This window comes from Apodemus sylvaticus, chromosome 2, assembly GCF_947179515.1.
Source record: "Apodemus sylvaticus chromosome 2, mApoSyl1.1, whole genome shotgun sequence".
Classification (NCBI taxonomy): Eukaryota; Metazoa; Chordata; class Mammalia; order Rodentia; family Muridae; genus Apodemus; species Apodemus sylvaticus.
The window spans coordinates 184,231,617-184,252,079 of record NC_067473.1 but is presented as its reverse complement, the minus strand read 5'-3'; the positions used below and the strand labels follow the sequence as shown (position 1 = coordinate 184,252,079).

General features: G+C 49.3%; 1 protein-coding gene across 1 annotated transcript in view; it reads left to right on the top strand.

Moving 5' to 3' along the window:
• The window catches only part of Itpr2 (inositol 1,4,5-trisphosphate receptor type 2), a 410,062-nt gene that overhangs the window by 363,082 nt on the left and 26,517 nt on the right, over window positions 1–20,463 (top strand). Inside the window, exon 55 of the mRNA XM_052175272.1 lies at window positions 10,113–10,273. Coding sequence (XP_052031232.1) covers window positions 10,113–10,273 — 161 coding nt within the window. The remainder of the gene's footprint in view (window positions 1–10,112; window positions 10,274–20,463) is intronic.

Sequence of the window (20,463 nt, the reverse complement as noted above, 5' to 3'; positions counted from 1 at the left end):
CAGCTCTGGATCCTGACTGAAGTATAACAAGTAGACCCGCCTTCAGTAAGCAGGGCTGGAAGTTCTCTCTCACATCAGCATCTGTCTCTCTCCTTCTGGCCAAATGTTCTCCTTTGAGAGACATAGGCCCATGTCATAGCTATTTTTTATGCTTCCATATTGTGTAAGGGGCTCATTCCTCAGAATTTGTGAATGATTAACTAGACAGTAAATCAGCCCCAATCTACATTGTCTCCACACTTACATGACTTCTCAGTTATGCAAGGAAAGTAAGACAGAACAACAGTGAGCAGATCAGAATTTCAGATCAAAACCTAGATGCACGCTAGGGAGATGGCTCAGTAAAGCGCTTGCCACCAAGGCATGAAGACATGAGTTCAGATGCCCAGCACACACATGGAAAGCTCTCCCAACAGTGTGAGCCTGTAATCCTGCTTAGGAGGAGAGGCAGAATACTGGGGCTAGTCGGCGTCCAGTCAGCACACAAGCAAAGTGGAAAACATGCGACATCTACCTCTGGCCTCACTTGCATCTGCACACATATGCATGTATGTACAAAAACCAGGTCTGGTGATTATAGAGGGTTTCAAATTTTGCCACACAGTGGGTATTGTCTTGGAGGCATGATGTTCTCTTGGGGATACATGTGGTGTGTCCATGAGCTCAGGGTGATATTAGGTCAGCCAAATCTGTATTGATTTTCTGGAAGCTCCACACTTATTTCAAAGACCGAGGGGTCATTTGGTGATTTAAGCTTACCAAATGTTTATATTACAATAAACAGAATATCTTTAAGTAAAGCAAATTAGTGTTTCTATTTAAAATAAGATTGAAACTGTTTGAGCACTTGGCTACCATGTATGAAAGCTCAAGTGTGATCCCTTTTACCTAAAGAAAATAATGTAAATTAGGGACAATAGAGATGTCTCCACAGTGAAGAGCACACAGTCAGCTTGCACACTAGATTTAGTTCCCAGCATCCAGGATGTTACACATTCATCCCAACCATTACAGGCCTACAGGCTCCGGGGATTTTCAGACCCTCTTCTGGCCCTTGTGCGAATCTGTACACACATGTGTGAGCATGCACACACGCCAACATATACACTAAAGAGAATGGAGAGGCCTGGATTACAGGCCAGTTCCTGGAGTAGACACAGACTATCATGCCATGGTGGGTGTTCCCAGAAAGTCATGATGGGGAATAAAAGTCATCCGTGATTTCTCTGTCTCCCCCCAAATCCAATCAGATGTCTCAGCCTCTTAAGTTTTCACTCTAAAATCCTTCTTCAACTTTTTCATTTATTCAGTTTATCTATCAAGCTCCGTTGAATCCCTGTGGTTGTCTGGTTTCTGTGCAGGTGGCGTTCAAAGTCCAACCTGACAGGAGAGGTGAAGGCTAATCCTGGATGGACATATGTTCATGGCAAACAGATGCAGGCCCAGGTATCGGCCGTTTGGTCGACGTGGGTGGTGCCAAAGGCTGAGGCTGGGTCTTGGAGAAGTCCCTGAAACGCAGAGGAGAGCGCAGGCAGATGCAGAGCTTTCCCAGAACGTGGAGGAGTTAGAGGATGGAGGGAGACCCATGTGGTGGTTAGCACAGGAGACCTGCCATTGAGCTAAGCTGGACAAGCCCAGCAGCTATACCTGTGGATTTCTTTACCAGGCAGGTAGATGTGGAAATCGAACCTGGGCCAAAGGCCAGTCTGGGAGGTGCTGATGCAGGAACCATCAGCATAGTTACCATCACCCTTGGGACTGAAGGCCACACTGCAGAGAGGATGAAGATAGCATGGCACCCTGTCCTCATTCTCCTTCGTTGTCCTGGCTCCATGCCCTTTCCATCCGTCCCCTAATTTCTTCGTGAGACCTACTCAAGTATAATTCTGAACCTGCGGTCTCCACCCAGAAGTCTGAAGCAAGAAGGGGATTTAAAGCTCGCTGGTACTTCCTGTGCAGCCCATCTGTTGCTTTGAGCACAGCAGCAGCATCGAGATGAGGTTCCCACACCAGGCCACCTGCTTTCATCTCTGCTTCGCCACAGGGACTCTTCTGCCCTCGTGGCCCTATAGAATCAGGGGTGGTTTTATTCTGTGCTGATTCTTCCCCCAACTGGAGGAGATAACTTGAATCATGCTGGATCTATTTCTTGATGAGTATGAACATCATATTGGATGGTACTCTATTTGGATGGCTTTGTAGTTGTCAGCAGAAATAGGTGCTCAATAAAACTCTGGAGGCCTTTACAAGCATTCACCTCTTTCTCATTTGCAGAATCACCTTCTAAAGAGTCCGAAACATCCTTGGAGCCGTTTGTCACCTTGTCCTCCTTTACGTGCCCTTGGTCACACCTATCTATGGCTCCAGTACATGGCACAAGTTACCTGATTTCCGCCACCATGTTGTAGGTTAATCTATGATAGAATCGGTACTTTAACATTATTATTCTATTACTTTGCAAACAGGAGAAGCTTGAATGTAATTCTGGGAGATTTTACTTTAATACTTTCTTTTTTTAATAGCTGCACTGAGATATAATTCACACACCTTAAAACTCACACACTTGACATCTAATGACCGTCCCGCCAACTCTCCTGCCCTGCCATGGTACAATACAATGCCCCAGCGGGGTCCCATGCCCCAGCGGGGTCCCGCTCCTAGCGACCCCAGCTCCTGGGGCGGTCCTGCTAGGTTGGCCATATCTCTGGCAGAATCCCACAAGTTCATCTCCCTCGCTTGGCCACACATCCCAAGGTCTGCCACCTCTTACCTCAAATACCAGGCAGAAACATGACTCTTAATGCTTATTTAGTTAGCCAATCTGGTTAATGTATATTATAGATACAATAGCAAGACGCCAATACAGTAATCCTAGAGCCAATTGACAAATGATACAAACCTTATTCCAATATTTCTAACCTTTTGATAAATTTATCTCAGCAGCCATCCCTCTTCCCATCCCATGACCTCCCTCGAGCAAGCCTGTGCACCCTTTCCCCTAACTCCTATCTCCGTCCCCTATTTTCCTGTCCAATCACAGACCCTCTCTGTACTGATGTAGATTCCTGGACAGGAAAATACCTGCAACATTAATATGTTCAGAATTGTGTATAAAGCATCCATTTTAAGACATATTTACTGCCTCTTGCCGTAGCACCCCATAGCCTTTATCCATCCTCTTCCCAGCAGCCTCCTGTCATCCTGCACCTGGGCAGCACCGCTCTGCTCTCTGCCTTTGTGCCTCTGCCTGTTTTGAAGATTCAGTCAAGATGTCCGGTCTTTATGACCAGCCTGAGACTTTGAAGGCTCCTGTCTGTGGTAGATACTTTTCTTGTGACTCTGACAGAGTCTGACATGAGCAGCCTGGGGAAGGAGAGGTTTCCTTTGGCTCACGGTCCAGGAGATACAAAGGCCATCGTGGCAGGAAGGCGTGGCAGTGGTGCCGGCTCCCAGGAGTCCATGGTGGCTGTGGAAGGTTTCTTCCTCATATCTCAGTAGACTGAGAGGAGGAAGCAAATGTGGCCAGAAGAGGGCCTCAGAACCACTGGGACTGGAGTTGCAGGCAGTCATGAGCTGCCATGTGGGTGCTAGAAACTGAATCTGGGCCCTCTGTGAGAACCAGGAACACTCTTAACCACTAAGCCATCTTTCTATCCCACCCCCAGCCTCTCATTAATTCAGTCAGATTGAAAATATCACGCTGTGCAACACCATGTGTCAATAATTCAAGCTTTCCTGTTGAACAGAATATCCTACAAGGCCCCTAAACTGTGTCTTTCTGCTTGTCACCAATGGGAGTTTGGGTTCTTTTAAATTTTGGATGGTGGGAATGTGCTGTGGCGAACATCCTTGTGATTGTTTTCTGTGTCCATAGATTTCCATCCCCCTTCATGGACGCCTGGGCGTGGTCCCCTGAGTCACGCTGTGGCTGTGGCTGTGGCTGTGGCTGTGTGGAACCTTGGGAAAATGTCCCGTTTTATAAAGTTGCCAGAGTGTCTCCATGCCCCTGCCCAGCCTGTCATCATCCGCTTTCTATCTTGTAGAAGGTTTTACTACTGAACACTCTTAACTCATCCAGTCTCTGTTTTATTAGCTGTTAACTATGTGTCAGATGCTGTTCGGGCCATGGTGAAGAACAGAGACAGATAATCTGTAGTCAGAAAACACATAGTAAGTAATAAATACCAGACCAGGCCTGGCGGCACATGCCCACAGCCCTCACAATCAGGAAACAGAGGCGTTGAGGGCATACGATTGAAACCAGCCTTTCTTACATATCAAGTTCCAAGTCAGCCAAGGCTAAGCAGTGAGACACCTTCTCACAAACAGGAATAAACTAGCGGAGAAACTGTTAGATGTAAGGGTACACGCAGCTCTCCGTAAACGCGTTCCTTCCTTCAGTGCTGGCCCGCACCTCGCTCTCCTTAGCAGCCATGGCTTCTTCTATTACCTTGGAGCAGAGATCCAGTGCAACTTAACAACTCTGACACAGCTGTTGTCGGTCTGATAGGATGTGATAAGCAACACAGGAAAGGAGGGAAGAGTGACACGGTGTCCGAGAGCCAGCAAGATAGGAAGGGATTGGCTGTGTGTGGAATAGCACTGTCACCTTATGCTGCCTGTAAGTGACGGTTGGACAGAAATGTTCACGGATGACATAACCATGAACACAGCCGTGGAAGAGTTCCGTGGCCACAGCCCTTGATGAAGGAGTCTGTCTGTAGAATAGCAAGAAGCCAGCATGGCTGCCTAGGAACCAGCAGGGGTAGGGGTGAGGAGGTAAGATGAGAGCCTCAGTGGGCCAGGCTGTGTGGGCGTTAGCACATGATGCTGCGTGAGACACAGGCAAACTCAATTCTCCATTGTGTTTAATGTTCTCATGGCCAGGAACATGCACCTGGCATGACCTGTGTAAAGAAGGAGTTTATTTGAGCTCATAGTTCATACAGAAGATACTTCCTAGCACAGACCATGCCCTGCCAGTGTCCAAGGGACGATGCGTGCTCGCATCTTGGTAGATAAGGAAGCAGAGAGCCGACAATGCCGGTGTCCTGCTGCCTCTCTCGTTTTCCCTCTCGTCTGTCCTTGGTGCCTGGCCTGTGGGATGATGGTATCTCCCATGTACAGGGCAGGGCTTCCCATATCAGTTAGCCCTCTCTGCAAAGAGCCTCACGGATGTGCCCAAAGGTATCATTTAATCCAATCAAAAGTTAATCAATCAGAAATTTTGGAGATAGTTCAGAGGGCAAGGTTTCAAGCGTGAGAGTCTGGCTCATCTGCCGCAGGTTTGTGAACTCCGACCTCATGGGGGACAGAGGCGTGAGGAGGCTGCTGGCTGCCTGTTCATTTCCAGCCTTGCTCAAGTGAATAGGTCAGAGCATGAGAGAAGCCCACACACGTCCACATGCACGTCCACACATGTGCACTAGTGCATACGTCCACACGCACAAACACACACATGCACTAGTGCACACGTCCACATGCACATCCACACATGTGCACTAGTGCACACGTCCACACGCACAAACACACACATGCACTAGTGCACAAGTCCACACGCACGAACACGTGTGTGCAAGGTCATCACTCCATCCATGTCCACATGGGAGTCAGCTGTAACTAGACATCTGTATTTTATCTGACATATATTTTACCTAACAGTTCTGTAAGCCCTTCTTACAGGCTATTGTGCAGGGCTGCTGCCTGGTCCATAGGCAAGGGCAGTCATCATTGGTCAGGTTCTCCAAGTCTGTGCTGAGAGAGGAAGGCACAGGGGACACAGGCAGGTCCAGGCAGCCAGATCATCCACATATAAAGGATGGCATGAGCATAGGCCGTGTTCAACGTAGACATGTATACGCATGGAAGGAATAAAACCCAGGTATTTCATCGTGCACTGGGTATGGCACACGGGAAGCAGAGATATGTCAGGATGATTCCCAGGCTTATGACGTGGGTAACAGTGCAGTGACTGCTAAGCAAAGACAGGGAGGCTGTGGAGGGTGAGGGGCGGATTTCTCAGTGGTGCTGGTAAAGTAAAGGGAGGCACAGCTGGATCTTATACCATCCCCATTAAAAACATCCAACAACATAATTTTAAAAGTTAGCTCATCAATGGAGACAGATATCTTTAAATGTATTTCTTTTGTAACTTCATGCCTGAGTGGCTTTTGAAACATGCTCAGAGGAGGAGTAGCCAGGATTGGAAATTCAATTCACTGAGCCCTTCCCCGATAGCTGAACATCAAGGGCAAAGCCAACACAGATGTCTCGTCCCCACACCGGTAAGATGCAGTTTTGCGTAGATGTTTCTCTTCTTCCCCGTTCATTTTCTCCAATAAGCCTCTCAGCTTCAAGAAGATATTCTGACTTACTCAGATCCTTCCCGCCATTCCGCCAGAAGCTGGAAAGGTGGCTCAGCGTGCTGGGTAGTTCTGTCTCAACTTGACATAAGCTGGAGTCTGAGAGGAGGGAACCTCAGCTTTAAAAAATGCTTCCACGGGATGGGGCTGTAGACAAGCCTGCAAGGCATTTTCTTAATTAGTGATTGATGTGGAAGGCCCAGCCCATTGTGGGTGGGGTCATCCCTGGGATGGTGGTCCTGGGTTCTATAAGAAAGCAGTCTGAGCCAGCCAGTAAGGGGCACCTCTCATGGCCTCTGCATCAGCTTCTGCCTCCAGGTTCTTGCCCTGACTTCCTTCAATGGTGGACAATGAAGTGGAAGCCTCTCTCCCTTACTTTTGGTCATGGTGTTCTATCACAGTGGTAGGGTTACTAAGTGGGACATAAATGTGTTTGGGGGAGGATTGTGGAAGGACCTTGGAACTTTGTAGTCTACAAAAGCTATTGAGTGTTGAGAGCTCAGTGGGCTGTTCTGTAGGAGCCTGGAAGGCAAGAATGCTGAACTCAATGCAGAAGATGGAGCCCTGGCTAATGACATTTCAAAGGGAGTTCAAAGACTATCAAGGCTATTTGTTATTTGAATTGAGATGCTATGGCTCTGGTTATCTAGGGCTGACAAATCAGGTGCCTGACTAACAGGAGACCAGCACCACTGAAGTGAAACTTTTGCTTTGCTGATAATTGATGCTGGTTAGCTGGAGCTGAGGGAATAGCGGGGATTGAGAAGAGACCAGCATCACCCAGGTGAGATCTTCTGGGAAGTGTTTCCTGAGTGTCAGCACACAGAAGCTGTGTCCCAGAGGTGGCCGAGGTTCCACCTTGTGTTGGCAGCCAGGTTGGTGGTATAAGAGTCACTCAGGTGGTACTGGTTTTGAAGGCATGAAGGGGTCATGAAAAACAGCTGAGGCTTAGCTCTGATGGAGGCCATCGGTGAAGGTACAGCCTCAGCAGCAGTTGAAGGCCCAGGATTATAGCGGTCATGCAGAGACGAGAGGCTTGGTACCATGAGGAGAGCCCAGGAGAAGCCATTGGTGAAAGTGAAACCCAGTTGCAGCAGAAACCCCAGCATTCTGGAGCTGTCAGTACCATGGCATGGCCACCAAGAACAGCAGCAGCAGTGGAGTGGAGCCTGCCCAAGCTTAGAAGGCAATTTTATGTGCTGCAGGGCAGAGCCAGATAAGTGACCTGGGCCCCTTAGAGGAGCCCAGAAGATCATGAATGGGTCCCAGAGACTGGACACTGAGGTTTTTATACTGTTGGAGTTTGGTTTTGCTTTGGTTGGATTCTGACTGTGCTCTGGCTCTTCCCTCTTGAAATAAAGTATTTAGCTTTTTATTTTAATTTATTTTATCTTATAGGAGCCTGCCCACACTTGGGAGACTTTGAATTCTTTATTAACAAAAGATTGAACTTTAAAGTATTTGAATTTGTAAGGCTCTGGGTACCTTTAAGTTTGTGAAACGTTTTGTATTGTGATGTTTATATTAATGTGTGATCTTGGGGATGAACGAGGAAGGTTAGGACTTCACAGTGATGAGTTTGCCTGTCAGGGTGACATGGGGTCAGTTGTGCTGCATAGTTTCATGTCATCTTGACACAAGCTGAAAGGAGGGAACCTCGACTAAGAAAATGACTCCATAAGGTAGGGCTGTAGGCAAGTCTGTAGGACGTTTTCTTAATCAGTGATTGATGGTGGTCCTAGGTTCTATGAAGAAAGCAGGCCGAGCAAGTCAGTTGGCAGCACCCCTCTACGGCTTCTGTATCAGCGGCTGCCTCCAGGTTTCTTCCCTCAATAGTGGACTTGGTGTGGAAGTGTAAACCAGACGAACCCTTTCTTTCCTCCGTAACTTGCTTTTGGTTGTGGTGTTTCGCACAGCAGTAGTAACTCTAACGGGGACACCTGGTTCCAAGTGACTCTGAAGACATGCTCTTCTGCTTTACTTTAACCCAAGGCCCAAATAGAAAGGAATCTTTATTGTTTTGCTGCACTGATGAGCCAGTACTTTTACTGTTTTATTTTTGAAATCTGTGTGTGCCTGTGTATGCATGCCTGTGTGTGTGCATGTGCTCTTGTGTTCACATGTGTACCAGCCTGTGTAAGTAGAGACATACACATGCCCAAGTACATATGTGTGCAGATGAGAGGAAAACTCTGGAGTTGCTTCCTGCCCTCTGCCTTGTGTTGAGGCAGGTCTCTTACGTGTTTCCGAAGCCTGCGAGCTTCTAGGCAGTTCCCGGTCCCTGCTCCCCATCTCACAGGAGGTGGGCTAGCACTGCAGGGTCACTCCACTGAACTCTAACTCTAGCACTGCAGGGTCACTCCACTGAACTCTAGCACCGCAGGGTCACTCCACTTAACTCTAGCACCGCAGGGTCACTCCACTGAACTCTAGCACCGCAGGGTCACTCCACTGAACTCTAGCACCGCAGGGTCACTCCACTGAACTCTAGCACCGCAGGGTCACTCCACTGAACTCTAGCACTGAAGGGTCACTCCGCTGAACTCTAGCACTGCAGAGTCACTCCGCTGAACTCTAGCACCGCAGGGTCACTCCACTGAACTCTAGCACCGCAGGGTCACTCCGCTGAACTCTAGCACCGCAGGGTCACTCCACTGAACTCTAGCACTGCAGGGTCACTCCACTGAACTCTAGCACCGCAGGGTCACTCCACTGAACTCTAGCACTGCAGGGTCACTCCACTGAACTCTAGCACCGCAGGGTCACTCCACTGAACTCTAGCACCGCAGGGTCACCCCACTTAACTCTAGCACCGCAGAGTCACTCCACTGAACTCTAGCACCGCAGGGTCACCCCACTGAACTCTAGCACTGCAGAGTCACTCCACTGAACTCTAGCACTGCAGGGTCACCCCACTTAACTCTAGCACTGCAGAGTCACCCCACTGAACTCTAGCACTGCAGGGTCACTCCACTGAACTCTAGCACTGCAGGGTCACCCCACTGAACTCTAGCACTGCAGGGTCACCCCACTTAACTCTAGCTCTGCAGGGTCACTCCGCTGAACTCTAGCACTGCAGAGTCACTCCACTTAACTCTAGCACTGCAGGGTCACTCCGCTGAACTCTAGCACTGCAGGGTCACTCCACTTAACTCTAGCACTGCAGGGTCACTCCGCTGAACTCTAGCACTGCAGAGTCACTCCACTGAACTCTAGCACCGCAGGGTCACTCCACTGAACACTAGCACTGCAGGGTCACTCCACTGAACTCTAGCACTGCAGGGTCACTCCAATGAACTGGACCTTTCTTGGATTCCAGGAATCAAACTCCAGGTCACCTAGCTTGGGTGGTGGATGTTTTTTCTACCTCCTGAGTCATCTCCCAATCCCACCATCGCTCTCTCTGAATTACTGTTACTGCCTCCCTCCACTGTACTCTTGTTCTGGTTGAGTTGGGCAGTTTTCTATGGCTACATTTAAGATGACCCAGTCCTCTCACACCTGGAATGAACTGCCCATTCCCAGGGATCGTGGGAAAACACAAAGGGAACAGGTCTATAAACCACAGCCTCTTTAATCTAGAGCTTTTGTATATTGTTGCGTTCAATTGTAACAGCATTTTAAAGTGACAACACTTCCCCAGAAAACAGGTTTATTGTTGATTTTCAATAAGGGCCGTGTCTGATTTTTATTCTAAGAGGTCCTGATTAAAAGGAAAATCACATGTGCGGTGTTTGCTGTCCTTTTCAGGCCTGGAGAGGGACAAGTTTGACAACAAAACGGTGTCCTTTGAGGAGCACATCAAGTCAGAGCACAACATGTGGCATTACCTGTACTTCATTGTCCTGGTGAAAGTGAAGGACCCCACGGAATACACAGGCCCTGAGAGCTACGTGGCTCAGATGATCACGGTGAGTAAGGCTGCCTTCGCTAGTCCTCATGCCCAAGCCGTGACCACATCAGAGCTCAGAGACCTTTAGCGTCCCTGTCTCCCCTGTCCTCCTCTCAGGTAAGAAACATTCTAGCTCTGGCTTTTTGTGAGCCTTTAAATAGGCCTGTCAATCACTGGAGAATTTCCACACTGCTGATGTCATCCTTCTTATCTAAGCAGATCTGTCCCTAGTGCATAGCTAGTCCTTCCAGTGGACATCTGTGTAGTGAAGAGCTTCCCGTTGAGTTCTCTGACCTCTGACCCCTAAACCCTGACTCCAAGCCTCCTGAGACTCTTAGTCATTACTGGATCCCATCACTGGACCTCTCAGGCTCCGAATCTGGAACCTTGACATTGTCACTTGCAAACAGAAGAATCCTATTTCAAGAGATTCCTTTCAAGAGATCCTATTTCAAGAGTTTCCAGAGCTAATAATCCCAGAAGTCCCATGTTTGGGAATGCTGGTGTTCTAGGGGAACTGGCAGGAGAACACTGCCTTCTAGCATTAGAGGACATCTGACTGGCCCTTGGGCTCAGTCCTCAGAGTATTGTTGGTCAGCACCTGTGTGGGAGAGAGAGGTCAAGAGGGCGGTAAGGCAGGCAGGGTGAGGAGAGGGAGGTGAGGAGAGGGGTCAAGGAGAGTATTTCTAGACGTGACCCTGACGGAGCAGGTCGCCTATTTAAAGAAACAAAGACACTGGTCACAGCCTGCCCATCCATCCATCATCTATGCATCTATGGACCATCCATCCATCAATCATCTAATCCATCCATCCATCTTCTATCTGTCTGCCTGTACACACACACACACACACACACACACACACACACACACCTATCCATCAATATGTCCATCTATCTGTCCATCTATCTTGGTGTTGTCTTAGTAAAATTATAGGCGACACCTATATAGTATAAATGTGCCTGCCCGTCAGTAGCCGTGTGTCTCAGAAGGCTGTGTATAAATTGAACTTTTCTAGTTCAGCCTTCCCAACGTCTTCATTCTGGATGTCTGGTCGTGGCTACTTTCTTCCTTTGACATGGACAGAATCAAGTGTTGTGTCTGTTTCCCCATATTTACCCCTCTTTCCTCTTCCTCTTCTAAATATGGGGGAAAGTCATCAGTGCCCCTAGGCATTACCCCTGGATGCAGTCACACAGTCTGGATAGTGTTTAGGAAACATTGCCGTCCACTCATTAGGAGAAAACACATCTAAGGTACAGAACTTACAGATGTGACCCCGTGGCTGTTAGTTCATAATATCTGAGTAAATTCAATGATTTTGTGTTTATTTGGCTCCTGTTGAGTCTTTGCATGGAAATATTTCAGAGGATGTAGCACAAAGAATGACACACCCTCCTCGGTAGAACTCAGAGCTTGGTTGTGAGGAACAACTGAAAGTGAGTGTGCCGGGTTTGCCCAGCTGTGTGATGCGAATCTGTAGGGGCTGAGAGTCATAGACTGGGTGACGTCCAACCTGGAGAGGTGATGGGAGGCATATGTCTGTGTGTCCTGGGGAGTGGTAAATATACAAGGCAGGACTTGTTGTGTCTGTGTGTCCTGGGGAGTGATGCACAGGGCAGGACTGGAAAGATAGGGTTTGTCTGCTTGATCTGTGAGTTCCTGAAAGGAGCAGCTGGAACGGAGGCTGGAAGTGAGTCACTCAGACCCTCAGAGGTATTAGTTAAGTTCTTACCATCACTGTGACAAATGCCTGACAGACCTCAACGGATGAAAGATGTGTGTGTGTGTGGGGGGGGCATGGACCCATGCACTCACATGTGGTAGGAGGGTTGTAGGTGTGTTGAGTATATGTGCCCATGACTGCACATGTAGAGGACAGAAGTTGACACCAAGCATCTAACTGCCTTATTCTCTATATTATTTCTGGTCTTAGAGTCTTTCATCAAATCTAGATGTGAGGTTTGAATGAGAGTGACCCCACAGGCTCATGTGCTCGTCTATCAACCTGCAGTTGGTGGAACTATTTTGAGAAGGATTGGAAGGTGTGGCCTTGGTGGAGGAGGTGTGTCGCTGTGGGTGGGCTTAGAGGTTTCAAAAGCGGCACCATTCCTAGTTAGCTGTTGTCTTGAAGATCAATGTGAGAGTGCTCAGCTACTGCACTGGCACCATGCCTGCCGCCTGCCCACCTGCCTGCTGCCATGCTCCCCACCATGATGGCTATGGACTCTAACCCCGTGGTCCCACAGCCCAACCAACCTCTTCTTCTATAAGTAGCCTTATTCATGCTGACTTAATCACAACAACAGAAAAATGACTATGACCCTAAAGTTCACTCACCATCACAGTGAGACTGGCTGAGTGAGCTGTAAGCACCCGCTCATCTCCACCCTCCCCCTCCAGCCCTAGAACTGCTGTGCCACCATGCTGCCACATATGGCTTTTCATGGATGCTAAGGATCCAAACTTTAGTCCTTATGCTTTCAAACAGCAAGGACTTGGTCTATGAAACCATCATCTAGAACAGAAAGATTTGTTTTGTTCTTGGTTCCAAGGGTTCAGTCCATGACCACCTAGCTCTGCATTTGGGGCCCAGTGCAAAGAAAGGAATCATAGCAATATGTATCACACAGAAGGCTGCTCACCTAATGGCCAACAGAAAGCAGAGATGTCCACAGCTTGGCCAACAGGAAGCAGAGGTAAGCAGGAAGAGGCCAGGGCAAGATGGAGACCCTAGGGATATGCCCCAGTAACCTACTCCTCCTGGTGAGACCTCATCTTCCAAAAGTTTACTTAGAAAGCAAATCCACCCGTGTATTAATTCACTCATTGGGTCAGAGCCCTGGTGGTCTAATTGTCCAATCAAACTTGACCCAGATCAATCATACACTCAGGTCCTCCTTGGTTCCCCAGTGTCACTGTGTTCATGACAGCAACTCACTTGTAGGAAGTTCTGAGAGATGGCAGAAAGCCAGTTGAGCAACAACGGCTGGCATCTGAGTGTAGGTTCACAAGTAACAGAAATCCTCTGATGGTTATTGCTGAGGGAATGGTGTGGCCCAGCATAGCACCAGGCCGTGGAGGGCAAGCTCGTGGGAAGAAGAGAAGATAGCACCACAGGTGGCATCCAGCAGTGAATGAGAGTGCAGTGACATGGTGGGGAACTGTAGAGGAGGGAGGAGCAGACACACCTGGGGAGGAAGAGGGCCAGACGTAGCTGGTACCAGAGCCTGGGCCTGGAAGGAAGGTGGTGTGTCAGTGGTATAGGCCCCTCTGTTAGGAGAAGCTGTTTGAGGAAATGGAGAATCATGAATCTTTAGGTCAGTGAAATGCAGAGAACCTCAGCTCTGCTGAGGGTTCCTGGGGCTTGTGAGTGAGTCCCCAACCTACCTCTCCCTGTCACATGAAGTGGAGAAACTGCTGCATTCCCCCCCGCCCCCCCACACACACACAGCAGTGTGTGCGCTCAGTGACCCAGCAGCCCCGCCCGGTACAGCGCATGAGCTGTTGCTCTTGGTGATCACCTTGCACGTGTTGCTTTGAGATGAGGCCTTGCTATGGTGTCCAGGCTGTCCTGGAACTCACGATCCCCCTGCCTTCACCCTCCTCCTAGTGCTTGTATTATAGGTCTGTGCAACCACCATCCCTGGCAAGTGTAGGGACGTAAATAGTTCTTACCATGACAGCCCATATTGGGCGGCCATCAAAGCTGATAGGCAAGGCGAGTCAAGGTTGGCAGCGTGACGAGAAAGAGACAGAGGCCAAAGCATGGCTGGAAACCTTCTGCTTAGGAGACGGAAGACAGACACACAACACATGAGTAAGAAGACCTCAGAGGCTCCAGAGGCAGGGCTGGGACATCAGTGTTGAAGTTCAACAGCCACAGGAAGCCAGGAGGGAGAGGCAGGTGTGAGCTCTGGGTTCTGTGAGATGGAAATCTCTCCCCGCAGAGAAATCTACTGCAAAGACCTGACGCCATCTTCAGCCTGGACATTCCGAGCAAGTGATTGTATCAGGCAATCCCTCTTGAGTGTCTGAGTATCTCAGCTCTTACTCATAATCCTGCCCATGCCTTCATACGTCAGAGCCGTTTTCCAGAACACCCCAGGAGCAAGAAGAGCCCACAGGCTTAGGCCACAGAGAGTCTTGTCCCAGCTGTGTGACTCTGAGGGAACAGGCTTCTTCCCTGAATTTTAATGAATGGGAGGGGGACGGCATATTAGCTCAAGTCTGACGCAAACAAGACAGTTTGCATGGAAGAGCACTGATTTTGGAAAACTGAGTGCCTGTACATTACACACCCAACTCAGGAACTTTCTTACTCCAGGCATCATGGGGCATGGGGGCAGGGCTTGTGATCCTGACCCTCCAACAGAGAGAGCCCAGCACATGCAATTCTATATCCAAATCCAAATCACAACAAGCTCACAGGGCTGCTTGGGGTTAGAATCAGAAAGCACTCTTGTGCTTCTGTGCCGACCATGACAGAGTCTACCTAATACTAACGAGAACTTGTCTGTCTTAATGAGAACCCTAGAAACGTGCTTCTTAATAACCAGGGCACGGACAAAGCAGATACTTCTGGGATGTGGTTAAGGAAGGTGTTGGTAGCTCAGGGTTGTGTGTGCACATTTTCTCCTGGCAAGCAAACCTTCCTTGGTGATCAGAGGAGTGCCACTTGGCACCAGTGCTCACCATGGATGGAATTTGAGAAAGGAAAAAGTTGGGACATCCAAGAACATCCAGGGTCAAGAGGCGGGATTCGGCAAGCTGTGTGAACATGTAGGAACTCCCTGGCTTTTCTAGGCACCAGCATCTGAGCACCATGAAGCCCAAGGTAACAGGATGTCTGAGAGGCAGCAAACAACAGAGACTGTAAGAGAAAGTGTGTAAGACTTTTAGCTGCCCCCCACTAACAACAGGGGGGACATTCTCCCACACTCACTGCCATCGCAAAGATGCATTAGGGGTCTTTGGTGACTTACTACTTAATTTGTCAAAACAACCCAGACCAAACCAGCACTGCACATACAAGAAGATCCCTGTGTATTCAGGGTAATCTGTCTGTCTCATGGTGCCCTGATGACACTGTCTGTCCCTCAGACCCCTTAGCTACCTGTCCTATGATCATGGCTTTTAGGTGTCACTTGATAGAATATCACAGTTCTAACCCCCTCAGCTCCTTCGACTCTTAACTGGCAATTACTTCACAAATCTCAGCATTTTTGTTAGTGTGGTTGTCTATTTTAACGTGCATACACACAACTGTAAATTCACTGAAGGCCATATCAGGGCATGGTGTGGTTCGCTGTTGTGCATACTACTGGGGCAGCTAATGTCCGAAATAGGTTTAAGAAGCAATTCAGTAAGCATGGGTTAGCCCAACATGCTATAGCACCTGTGCTAAATGTTTGGTATACAGCTGAAGAAGAAGCCATCGTTTCCTTGGGGATGCTTGAAGCACTTGCTGAATGAATAAACAAAACTCGGCGAATGAGTGAATGAGTGAATGAATGAGTAAATGAGTGAGTGAATGAATGAATGAATGAATGAATAATCATTTTAGCCCCCTGGTAGCTGGATATAATGTATAGAAACATGCACCAGAATAGTTAAGACAAGAGGTTGAAATTTGAATTTCTCATCATGAAAGCACTGTCTCCTCTCTTTAAACCAGAAGGTGAAGATGCAGCACAGGATTATGTCACCCACGCTGTCTTTCCGTGTGGTCTCTCCCTGGTGGTGCTGGAGCCGGGCATCCGCCTCCCACATACCTCCTCGGGAGGGCGGGCACCTCACTCTCTCAGCAGGAGAGCAGGGACATGAATGGGGGAGGGGAGCCTTCAGCGTTTCTCGGCCTCAAGCATGGATAGCACCGAGAAAGAGTTCCTCACTATGACCAAATGCTCCAAGAGCAGCTTAAGAGATGAAGGGTTTGTGTTGGCTCATGGTTCAGGGAGTGAAGTTTATCGTGCGTGGATGGCATGGTGGCCATAGTACATGAGGCCACTTCCGAGGTGAGTCAGGAGGCAGGGGCAGGAGGATGCGAGCGCTTGGCTTCTGTCCACCCTTTTCTCTCTTTATTCAGTCTGCGGCCTGCAGCCCATGAGGAGGTGACTCACCTCAGGGTGGGCCTTCCCTCCTCAAGATAAGTCCCCGTGGAAATGCCCTCACAGGCACACCCAGACATGTGTCCTCTGGGTGATTCTCAATCCAGTCAAGCTGTCCAGTCAAGCTGAACAGGGAGGTGAGCCCTCAGAAGTGGCATCGCTTTTCCTGTGAGAAAAAGAAAGCTAACCGCTCACCACTGTAGCCGCACAAGGAGCCAGAAAGACTAATGACATTCCACACACTGATTTCAGCCTGCGACTTGAAATCCGTCTTGTTTAGTTAAACCATATTTGTGAGCAGTTGCCCCCGAGGGCAGGGGATGTTTAGGTTCAGGGAAGACATCAAATTGTCTGAGATTTATGTGTGGCTTGACAGTGCCGTTTTCCAACTGGATTTCCTGGATGATTGTTACATGTTATAATTATGAAATTACATGTTCTGACTCCCATTCTTTTAATCTACACTGATTGTGTAATTGGATCTAATGAAGCCAATTATGTAACTGCTTCATTTTTAACTAAAACACATTTTAAAGGTTTGGGGGCTTAATAAGACACTTTTGAAAATGTTTCCGTGGCAGGGCAGGCCACGCACTTGCAGTTCAAGACACACAGTTAAGTCACCGTGCACGTGCAGACGGCCACCACCTTTGCTGCCCACATTGTGCGTGGAGACGTGTGTCTTCAGCTCCAGAGGACTGGGGTGCGTCATCAGCACCCGAACCCAGTCCATCGTTCTTACATCAGACTTAGCATTCCATGAATTGCTCAGACAGTAGTACAGACCTTAGCCAGTCCATGGATTGCTGCGTTTAAACATGCATGTTCCTCCCTTTATCGTCCCTTCCACCATTGCTACTGTGGGACGGAAGTGCATGTGCAGCAGTGTGGCTGCCTCCCACTGTGGGGACCCTGCACCTCAAACTCTGTACCCCAATGCTAAGCATAGAGGTAAAGGGACTGGGCTTCATGGTGTCAAAATGCTTTTGGTAGATGGACGTGACCTGGGGGGTGGAGCAGAGAGCAAAGCAAGTGAGGTACGGTCACCCCTCAGCAGCAGGGCACTGACTGAATTGATCAGAAATGCAGGTCATTGTCAAGAAGCCATGGAAGTGGGGTATTGGCACACGCTGTACCTCTTTGCCCTTGAATTTGCCACTTGATAAATATGTATAGTCAGTCAGAACTTGGGACAGAAGCCAGGTGAACTATGTAAAACTGGGGGTATCCCACTGTCCCCAGCTGTCCTGGGGCAAGCATTCATGGTGGGGTACACCTTTGGGTCGGGCTCATGGGAACAGGGAGAGGTGACCTCCACACAGCTTGAGACGGTGGGTAATTCAACAACAGGGTGTTCTGAGCTATTTCAGCAGCATCCACACAGTCCCATCTCTGTGCGCAAGTTAGACATGGTCCACAGTTGAGCAAAGCCCTTTTGAGGAATTGCGTCGTAGATGCAGTAAAACCACACACGTTTCATCAAAGCTAAGCATAACAGCCAAGGGGGTTCTGATAGTGCTGCCCCCGTCATACATTTGAGCATATGGGGGTGCTGTGTCCATGATGCCCCACACAGGAGAGTAGTCAGCACAAGCCTGTTGGCCAGGACCCCTGTGGGATAGAGAAGCCCCGCCTTCCCTGCCAGCCCACGCTGTCCTCAGCCCACCCAGCAGCACACTCGGTCCTGTACAGAGAAGTGATTTTAAGAATTCAGGCCACAGGGCAGGGAGCAAACCTGGCCGGGAGACAGGAAGTCAGATGACAGCCCTGCAGTGGCAGGGAAGCCTGAGAGGAATTCTAATGGGGAGAGAACTGGTTCCCAGCTGGGTGGCGAGGGAGGCTCCCTACAAAGACAGGGAGAATCACAACTGTAGCCACGACAGCGCAGGCTGTCGCTGTTACATTGACAAGGATTTTCTGGACAGCACTCTGCTCTGGACCATGATAGACACAAGAGCCAAGCATCTCCACCCTCCCCAGATCTATTCTCCAGATTCAGTCTGGAGAGAGCTAGGACAGACTTGCCAACAGCCAGAGAGATCTATCTCAAAACAAGTCACGCATGGTGTTGCTGTTCCCCGCTGGAGACCTTCCTGTGGTGCTAAGGATGGAGTCCTCCCTAGACAGCCCACACACGCGCTTGCGCACGCACACACATACACACACTAGCCCCGGCCAGCTTTTAGCTATCTTGATGTTTGTTTAATGCTCTGGCCAGAGGCTTGGCCCTCACGTGCAGGCTGCTGGCCCTCACATTCCCAGCTCTTCAGCACCTCCGGCTTCTCGCATCATCCTCCATCCATTGCTTCCTTTCTTTGGTCCTTACTGCCTTTTGTTTTATATATATATATTTCCCCTCTCTCTGTCACTGTCTCTCTGTCTCTGTCTCTGTCTCTCTCTCTCGTTTTTTCTAGCTTTTGAGACAAGGACTTACTCTATAGTCCAGGCTAGTCCCAACCTTGCCATCCTCCTGCACCAACCTCTTGCATGTCAGGATTCTAGGTGTAAGCCCACAGCATGGGTATCCCTGTTAATCCTTGTATTATTGTACTCGCTGGCTTCTTTATTCACGTTATAGCATAAACCCCACTAGTACATTTACACATTTACACAGATGTGTTGTTCTCTGGTGTACCCCTAGTCCAGAATTGGTGCCTGGTGCACAGTAGGCACGTGCATAGATTTACTGAACAAATTAAACAGAGCGGAGAGGACAGAGCAGCAGATTCTGCACAAGGGACAGTCCACAGATGAGAATCTGAGTAAAACTGAAACTTAGAAATGAGGATTTTGGCAGAAGGTCCAGAGAGAAATGTTGTCCAGGCAGGATATATATTTTAAAGGGAGGAAGGGAGGAAAGCATTCATCCATCCACCCACTCACCCACCCACCCTCTCACCCACCCACCCATCCACCCACCCACCCACCCATCCATCCATCCATCCATCCACCCACCCACCCATCCATCCATCCACCCACTCACCCACCCACCACCCATCCACCCACCCACCACCCACCCATCCATCCACCCACCCATCCACCCACCCACCCATCCACTCACCCACCCACCCATCCATCCATCCATCCACCCACCCATCTATCCATCCACCCACCCACCCACCCACCCACCCATCTATCCATCCACCCACCCACCCACCCACCCATCCACCCATCCACCCATCCATCCACCCACCCACCCACCCATCCATCCACCCACCCACCCACCCACCCATCTACTCACCCACCCACCCACCCACCCACTCACCCACCCACCCATCCATCCACCCACCTACCCATCCACCCACCCACCCATCCACCCACCCACCCATCCACTCACCCACCCACCCACCCATCCATCCATCCACCCACCCACCCATCCACCCACCCACCCATCCACCCATCCACTTACCCACCTACCCATCCACCCACCCATCCATCCATCCATCCATCCACCCACCCACCCACCCACCCATCCACCCACCCACCCACCCACCCACCCATCCATCCATCCACCCACCCACCCCCATCCATCCATCCAAAGCAGTGTGTCTAAGCTCTCATGGTTGCACATTCCCTTGTTAAGTCACTGACTGGCACCTGTCACAGGAAGACTGAGGCTCATTCAGTGTGGCTGGTGAATAGGACATGAAGCACTGTCCAACCCACCATCCTTCCAAGGCCAATGTCTGTCACTTAACTGAGGCCAAATACACACAAATCAAATATTAAAGGAAGGTCAGATTGAAGTCAGAAACTAAGATATCCTGTGTGTGTGTATATGTGTGGGTGGGGGGGTTCTAAATCTCCTATTTGCAGAAATAAAGATTCCTAGAATCTAACTTAATGGTCCTAGAAGTACCATTAAAAATGTCTTGAAAATGCAAGCTTGCTGTTTTCAGTGTCTGAAAGATGGATCCCCTCAGGAAATCTAAGTGAACCCTGTGTGTCCCAGGCACTCGGCTACATCTAGAGTGACAGGACAGAAAAACCCCAATGCTTCTGTTTCCCTTGAGATTGAATTTAAAGGAAGAGAGACAGGAAGTAAATAAAAAAGCAGCGACAACCCAACACCTGGCAGTGCTGCAGATCATAGTGTGT